The following is an 8,343-nucleotide window of genomic DNA, read 5'->3' on the forward strand; positions in this document are numbered from 1 at the left end:
GATTATAAGATTTCTTTAAACATTCCTATCTTTGCTGTGACGTGTCATTCGAGATTGAACGATTTTCAATGAAAATTATTGTTATGGACTACCATTACAAACGTTAAGAATGTTCGTTTTGAAAGAAAATAAGCTAGAAGAATTTTCTGAATTATAGTTTTATGAAAACAACTATTGCTTATTCGAACAATGTTACCATTCACAACTCCTGATTGGCGTCTGGGACATCACAGATAAATGTTTTTATATGGAATATATTCTTATACTCAATCGATGGAGAAATGAGGTGAAAATAATGTATAAGAATACACATGATATACTAAAAAAAATATAACCCCCAACAATCCCTTATCATAAGAAATATCCACTGAGATCTCAATACTCAAATATTTTCTTGTATCAAAGATATTTCACATACTGATATACCAGATGACCCAAAACCCACAAATATTAAATCCAGCAAAAACTACCCGATCCCGACATACAATTCCCTTAGTAAAAAAAATATTAAGAATCAAACCGCTTTACTCCTGTTATCCGCGCGGGTCCTGGTCCTCGGGGTTTGTTTTGAAGGAACATGTGAGGCGAGGACCGAGCGCGCCGAGGGTGAGACGCGAGGGACTTTCCATTCGTTTTCTCCTCTCTTGGTGTAATTTGGGTTGTGGTTTACTTAGATTGGATTCGTTACGTGGCGTTGGTGGATTTGAAGAGTTCTTGGAGGTTGTTGTTATTGTAAGGTCGAGGGAGGACGGCGGTGAGCGAGGCTCGGAGGCCCAGGTGGGAAGTTTTATTCTTTTTATTTGGGGACTTTTTGTTAGTTATCGTGTGTTAGTATTTGTTTGTTATTTGTTAGGTGTGTGGAGGGAAAAGCGAAAATGTTTTATCGCATGCAGGAAATGTTTAACTCACGTATCTCCTTTATTTGGCGCAACGTTTGTCAAGGGAGAAAGGTATCTCGGTTTTCGTCAAGCTAAGCATTCCCTAAACTTTTTTTCTTTCTACTGAAACTCTAGATTAATGTTAGAGTGACGCACAGAGACAGAGGGAAATAGACACTGCCATCTTACCGAGCTTAGAAAATAGTCATATGTAACACAGGTACATTTGTAGCGGCCTCATATATGTCACCACTCAGAGACTAGCATTGCCGAAAGTCTTAAATGGCTCTCCCAATTGTTGGAAAAAAACCCGGGGCATTGGTACCTTTCTTGATCTACCAAACAGTCGCTAGGTCCACAACACCCTCAGACAGCCAGAGTTCTTGATGTCGTACTTTCCTGGAGTTGGTTTGCCCCCATTCAGGGAATAAGTAGAAGGCAGCAAAGGTTAGGTTTGGGTTTTTGGGTCCCCACGATACCCTGGTATTGGGACTTCGTCTCTGGAGGTCGTGTCGCTCTTGGTAACCAATACCGAATTGTGGTTGTCATGTACTGAAAATATTCCAATAAAACAATTTTTTCATGTAATTGTATTGGCTATGTGCTGTCCAAGTCCCAGAACAACTTTCCGTACCATGTGATAGACTACCTACAGTTTGAAGTCTTAAACCTGTAGCAGTGCATTATCAAGCGTTCATTGTGTCTTGGATTGTTATGCGACTCGGTCAAAGAATTATAGAGAAATTGTCAGGACCATTTACAGATACAGAAATGCTGCTGGAGAAGTAAATGGCCTTGACATATCTCTATTTATTTCAGTTTTATATGAGTACGGTAAGCCAATGGATAGATAAGTAAGGCATTCTAGAGTAATATTTTGGCTTTAACATATCAGTACAGATATCTCTATTTATTTCAGTTTTATATGAGTACGGTAAGCCAATGGATAGATAAGTAAGGCATTCTAGAGTCATATTTTAGCTTTAACATATCAGTACAGATAATTTCAATGTAATTGATCAATTTGATAATGATTCAGCTAAATATAATTCATATGATTCTTTTATAACCCTATGATTGATATGATATAAATGATGTACATTTTTTTTTTTTTTTTTTTTTTTTTTTTTTTTTTTTTTTTTGTAAGAACAGCAGATGCATAAATCCACATTATAATGTTGAGGAAAAAAAATTGAAATTTTGAAATGGGCAATTTTTATAATTATTAACAATATATATACAATTCTTCATCTCTTCATCACAAATGAGGGAAAGAGGAAAAAAAAAAAAGCCTGAGTTGTGAAATTACACATGTCTGTTCAGGTTCCATCTTGCCAGTCAGATGTGATTTTGTATCTCACATAGAGGGTTTGTGGAGGTGGCGACGCCCAATAAGGGGAGTTTAGAGGGAATTGCCTCTTTACAGTGGAAGAAGCACATAAAACCATATCAAATATTTTACCTATTATTCCCAGAAATATCCAAAGGACACTTCATTCCCTCCCCTCCCTTTGGTTCCTGGTGTTGTCATTATTTTTAGCTGGCACCAACTAAAACCACTTTAAAGGACACTGCCAGGATTCCATCATTACCATTTTTAATGCATTTAAAACTGAGGATGTAATTTAGGCATGGAAACTAGTTATAGATACCTGTAGACTTACATTGAGAATCCCAAACTCTTGACTAATTCAAAACATTTTATTTTTCTTCTGTTGTGGCTGTAATCATATATCTGTCACTATAAACTAGCAAACATTGTTAAATTTTACATTGCCACTTTGTGTTAGTTCATTGATTTACTGTAAAGCATGTCTGTAAAAGTCAAAAGCACTCTCCCTTAATTAAACATGATTAGTTTCATGTATAGTAACTTAATTAAATAATCCTAATTTTCAGTTTCTGACAAAATGGCTGTTTCAAGTGGACGACAAGTCAAGAAACCAAGGGTGGTGGAGGAGCACCTTGAGTCAGACGATGGAGAGGTCAACCTCGAAGAGGTCGACAGCGGCTCAGAAAACTATGAGCCGGGGGATGACTTGGAGGATATCAAGCAGGAAGTAGAAGACTGGAATGACACGCTAGACGATGTGGAAATGGAACAGGACGACTTCACAGAGGAGATCAAAGAGGAAGATGGCAGTGACAGTGAGCAATGGAAGGATAAGAACTCAAAGAAAGGCAGTAAGTTGGGGCAGAATGCGAAAGCGTGGGGCGACGGGGGATGGCAACTTTGGCGATGTCGAGTCTGGCAGTGGTGAAGAGGAGTCTGTATCAGAGAATGATGGAAGGAAAAAGAAGAAGAAGAAAATGAAGAGTAAAAGCCAGACTAAAAAGAAAGTGAGAATAGAAAGAGAGGACTTGTCTGACTCTGATGATTTAAAAGAGGAGGAGGAAGAGGGTGAGGATGAAGATGACGATGGTGATGATGCCAGTGCTTCCGAATATGAGGAAGATGATGCCGTGCAAGAGGCTGGCATGGGGTTGGCTAACGTTTTAAACATGATTTTGAAGTCGAAGAAAAGGGGCAAAGAAATTCTCACAAAGGCCAAGAAAGACGACGATAGGAGAGTCAGATTTGACGAAGACTTTGAGGTTGTAGATGAAGATGGAAATGTTAAAAAATTAGTGAAAGAAGAAGAGGTAAAGAATGAAGTCAGAATGTCACTGCATCAGAAGCAATTACAGGTTTGTTCCTATAAATTCTTGTTCAAATGAATATTTCCTTTCCATCCACTTCAATTTATTATTATTATTTTTTTTTTTTTTTTTTTTTTTTTTTTTTTTTTTTTTTTTTTTTTTTTTTTTTTTGACTATGATAGTTGCCTATATGACGGATGCGAGTGCTATTATAATTTTTTTTGTTTTGTTTCTTTCTTTCTCTTAAGTTCTCTGTGTTGAATTGTTGGGGGCACAGGTAATAGTTACATCATAGATAATAAATTGCTTACTGTATCATTAACCCAACCACCACAGTTTTATGCTCTCTATCCCTAGAGAGCATTTTGTGAATTTTGTTACATACAGATGGCTCCACATATGCTAAGCCAGCAAGGATTCTATCAGTAGGCCCAAGTGACCCATCCTGATTTCCCCATTCCTTGAATTGGCTGAAAAATGTGTTTTTCTTTTTAGTACAATTGATATCGATACTGTTATTGATGTTATGCTTATTAAATTATTATTAAAATCTTGGGTACATTTAAGACAATGAAATACAGCAAAAAACCCTTTCCAAAAGTCAAGGAAAAGGGTAAACAGGTGAGATAGGTAGGACTAATAACTGACTCCTTGGTGAGTAAGCACTTGTAGAGCCATCTATGTATAAATACAATTAAACAAACTTGTATTATAGTGGGCATGCTATGTATTCTTACCATACGTGCCAGTTGGGTTAAGTTACTGAGGATAATAGTTTGTAATATATAGATAGATGGAAGGCAAAGTCTCCACACACCCCTCCCCCTTAAAAACCGAATGCCTCTGTCTCTAAATAGGTCAGTTGTCAAAAAAAAAAAAAAAGTGATTTAAAGAAGCCTGATTGTATTTCAGAGAAAAGCATGGATTAACCAGTTTCACGTGAAGCCAACGATACTAGACAATCGGGAAAAGGAGAAAGCGCTGAAGGTTATTGCCACACAGTAAGTATGAGAAGAGGTTGGATTCATATAAACTTTACTCATGTAAACAAATGTAGAAAAGGTATGAATGAGAATGACTGTCTTCACAGTACAAGAAATGTGTTTAGCTGGTTTTGATTATATTGTATCTCTTACAAAGAATTTTCTCTTGTAATTTGAAGATATTCATTTTCATTCATACCTTTAATACATTGCATTCATATTTTGTCAGGATTCCGTAGAATAAGAGTGTTGGCATTCTTGTTTGTTTGTTTATTTGTATTAATATATGATTTCAATATTTATGCATTTATTAAGTTCATTTATTTTATTTATTATTATCATGATTGTTTTTTTTATTAGTATGATTTTTTTTTGTTTGCTTGTTTATTAACATGTGTGATTATTTTTGTATGCACATGCAGGAAAGAAATTATAGCAAAAATGAAAATGTAATGTCTTATATCTAGATATATAGAGATAGAGATAGAGATATATGTACATATCATGCTAAAATTTTGATACATTGCACATTATATGTTGTATTTGAAAATAAACATTCCCGTCTTTCAGTGGAGTCGTACAGTTATTTGGTGCTATTGAAAAGCACAAGAGCATAATCTCCAAGAAAATGGCAGAGACCAAGAGCGTCATTGGAAAAGAAACGTTGCTTGAAAATATTGGGAAAGAGGATTTCCTGAAGGTGCTCAAGAGGAAAGGCAAACATATGGAAGACGTGTATTCTGAAGACGAGGTTAAAAAGGCAAGTAGTTTTGTCATGTTGAATGTACTAGTTAGCATGGGTCAGGGGTGACTTGCATATAAATAGCACACTGTTCTAAGCCACACGAAAAGTTCATCTATTGTTTATCAAGAGTCCAATTGGGATTTCCCCCTGTGGCCAGAATTTCCTGCAAAGTGTGTGGTCCTGAATTTTCTATTCATATGGAGACTACAAATGTTTTAGTAATAGGACGTCCTACTTTTAATATCTTTAATTATCATCACATAGCACAGTGTTGCTACATGACCTTAGATGTCTAGCACATTTATTTTGCTTTTAACCATTGACCATTAACTATCACATAGCACAGTGTTGCTGTAGGGTCCGTAACATGCTGAAGCTTCCCTCCTACCCACACAGTCACATGTAGACATCTTATTGTTTAATGTATGGAAAGGGTAGTAGCTTCAATACCTAAGCTCTATGCAGGAAATTGATTGTGGTGGGATCATTTCCATGCTTCAGTTTTATAAATATTGTTAGCCTCACATGATTTGTGGATTTATTTCTCAACATCGTGCATTTTGATTAATTGTAACTCATTCTCTCAGGAGTTTAAAGAGGAGCCAGATGAAGTCCCAGGAAAGAAGCCGAGGTGGAGTGTCCTTTCCGAGAACTTTTACAAGGAGCCGACACTACAGGGATGGGATCAAGAGAGCGATGAAGACGACTAAGTTGTTATGTAATTAATATGTTTGAGAATGTAACATATTTATGTATTTTGCAATTGTGAGTTCATAAAATTTATATGAAAAAGTAAAGAAATGAATTGTTTTTATAAAGCCTGTGGTTTTTCTTACCTCAAATAATTTTTTGGCAAACAGCTTTACTCCATTTTGTTGTTATTATATCTGTGTTACTTCAATCACCATATAAGTATATATATATTTTGCAAAGCAGCTTCATTAAAAATCAGTGCCATTAAGGTGAGAGAAGAAGCTTCCCTTTGCATCTTGTATTTATTGTCTGTTTCTTTTTCACTTTCCATTTCAGTATCTTGTGTCAGGGTTATCATGAACCCTACATTTCACTTAATGTTTAACAATGGCTTAAACTAACTTATTTTTCTCTTCTTATTCTTAAAGCCCAGAAATCTCTGTAAAACAAAAAAAAATTGAATAGCAGTACCTGTGTGTATTAAAAACTTTTATATTAGAATGTCATATGCAGTTGAAATTGATAAAAATAATTGATTAACTGGTTTCCCCTTCTCTGCTAAAATTAGGGCTCTTAGATTTGTAAAACTCATCAGATGGTATGCAGATAAGTAGTTTATTTTTGGAATAAAGTGAACTCAAATCCTGTGCACTTACCATATAATGTTAATATCTTAAGAGTGGATAGAGTGCATATTACAGGCAGTAAGCTTCCTTGTGGTTGTGTATGAAATTATTATAACCAATTTATTTTGAGAAGGTCTGCTTATGAGTACAGCTTATTATTGTACAGACTGCACTATCAAATGCAGAAACTTGAAGTACTAACTCTTTGGCAAGCTTTGTACCTTGTCCATGGTAGGTTTCTTCCTCAACTCAGACAAACACAGCCATAGTTGAAAATATCCCCTCACTGGTGACTGAATTAGTAGGGTGCTCAATGCCTCTGAAGCAATTACAGAAGCCACTTGAGTGTACCGTTCTTTGCTGTTCAGTGTTTGTAGAAAATCCTCCTTTTGGATAGATTTATGTTCGTATTTACTCAGAACCTTTTTGTTCAAATACCAAAAATGGGAAAAATATTAGTCTCTAAATCTAAAAGACGTAGAGAATAAAGTTAGACTTATGTACATCAATCCATTCTTCAGCTTGATCCTCCTGTTCTGGGCCGGGCCATATCTAGAAGGCCCGGGCGAAGCTAGAACTTCGCAAACCAACCCCCCCCCCCCCTGTTCTGGGTTTAGATTACTTCCAGCACTTTTGAGATCCAAAAGACTGGCCCATAGAAAGGTTGTATAAGCTGCCATCCCTTACATAATAGAGTCCTAGTATGTTGTGCTTTGGAGTGATTCATTATATGTATTAGATGTAGTTGGTATAGAGGCTTATGCAATTTGCAGTTTGTCAAGGATATCAGGTATTTGGTTAAAATATTTTTTTTTTTTTTGGGGGGGGGGAGGTGAATGTTGTATGAGATCTTGTTTCACACATCATGAACTTCATACTCCCCAGATACATCAACTTTATAGAAACATTTTGTGGAAGTTTTAATGTATACCCTCTGAATTCCTTAGCATGTATTACTAGTACAGCCGACTTTTCCTTGAACCATCCATGAGATTGATCACAGAAACATGTTTGTAATCACACTACAAATTCCATTAATGTTTGGGGTGAGACTACTTTTGCCAGGCAATTTAAATAGTGAACAGAACATCCTTATGTTTTGTTGTTTTTTAGTATATCAACCTCATTCATCAGTTTCTTCATTCCCTTAGCTTTGCTTTTGTCATTGTACAAGGCAAATAGACGTATATTATACTAACTTTCAGTTTAATGCACAGATTAAGACATTAACTCTTTACAGAAATTGCCTACTGGCTTGTGTGATTTTTTTTCTTTCTTTCTTTCCTTCCTTTTTCCTGATATGTGCTGACAAATTAAGAATAAGGTTCTGTTTCTTTTACTAATAACCACTAGTTTTCTCTTTCTTTCGTCCTTTCTTTCTTTCTTTCTTTCTTTCTTTCTTTCCCCCCCCAATCCCTTGTCCGTTGTTGTTGTGGGGGGGCTTAGGAGGCGAGACTGGGACCCAATGCTGGGGAACTCCCTAACCTTGGGACTCAGCCCTCGACTCAACAAATTTTGCATGGTCTTTTTTTTTTCCCCTCCTACTTTTTCGTTTCTGTCCCTTCACCAACCCCTTTTACTATCCACTTCCTAAGGTGTGAGAGCCGTGCTGAAAGGATGAAAGGCTGACTTTGTGCCAGTCCTGAACGGCCTGAGGGAGCCATGGGCACGGTATTCCCCTGCTTTAGTTGTCTAGCCCTTACCCCTCAAGCGACCCTGAGGGGTGTTTCTCTCCCCAACATACTCCAGGCTTATCATGGCCAACAATGAATAACCAT

General features: G+C 36.5%; 1 protein-coding gene across 1 annotated transcript; it reads left to right on the forward strand.

The window, feature by feature from the left end:
* The first annotated feature begins 538 nt into the window (after window positions 1–538).
* LOC125041768 (RRP15-like protein) lies at window positions 539–6,064 on the forward strand. The gene is made up of 5 exons (XM_047637032.1): window positions 539–606; window positions 2,778–3,566; window positions 4,431–4,519; window positions 5,072–5,261; window positions 5,834–6,064. The coding sequence occupies exons 2-5, from the start codon at window positions 2,967–2,969 to the stop codon at window positions 5,954–5,956; spliced, it is 1,002 nt and encodes a 333-aa protein (XP_047492988.1). The 5' UTR covers window positions 539–606; window positions 2,778–2,966; the 3' UTR covers window positions 5,957–6,064.
* Window positions 6,065–8,343: the final 2,279 nt, after the last annotated feature.

The sequence above is a fragment of the Penaeus chinensis genome, chromosome 31 (genome assembly GCF_019202785.1).
Source record: "Penaeus chinensis breed Huanghai No. 1 chromosome 31, ASM1920278v2, whole genome shotgun sequence".
NCBI classification, from domain to species: domain Eukaryota; kingdom Metazoa; phylum Arthropoda; class Malacostraca; order Decapoda; family Penaeidae; genus Penaeus; species Penaeus chinensis.

Coding starts and splice junctions, on each gene's coding strand:
- LOC125041768 (XM_047637032.1), top strand. CDS start 2,967: ATGTGGAAATGGAACAGGACGACTTCACAGAGGAGATCAAAGAGGAAG. Junction 3,567..4,430: donor TGCATCAGAAGCAATTACAG/GTTTGTTCCTAT, acceptor ATTGTATTTCAG/AGAAAAGCATGGATTAACCA. Junction 4,520..5,071: donor CTGAAGGTTATTGCCACACA/GTAAGTATGAGA, acceptor CCCGTCTTTCAG/TGGAGTCGTACAGTTATTTG.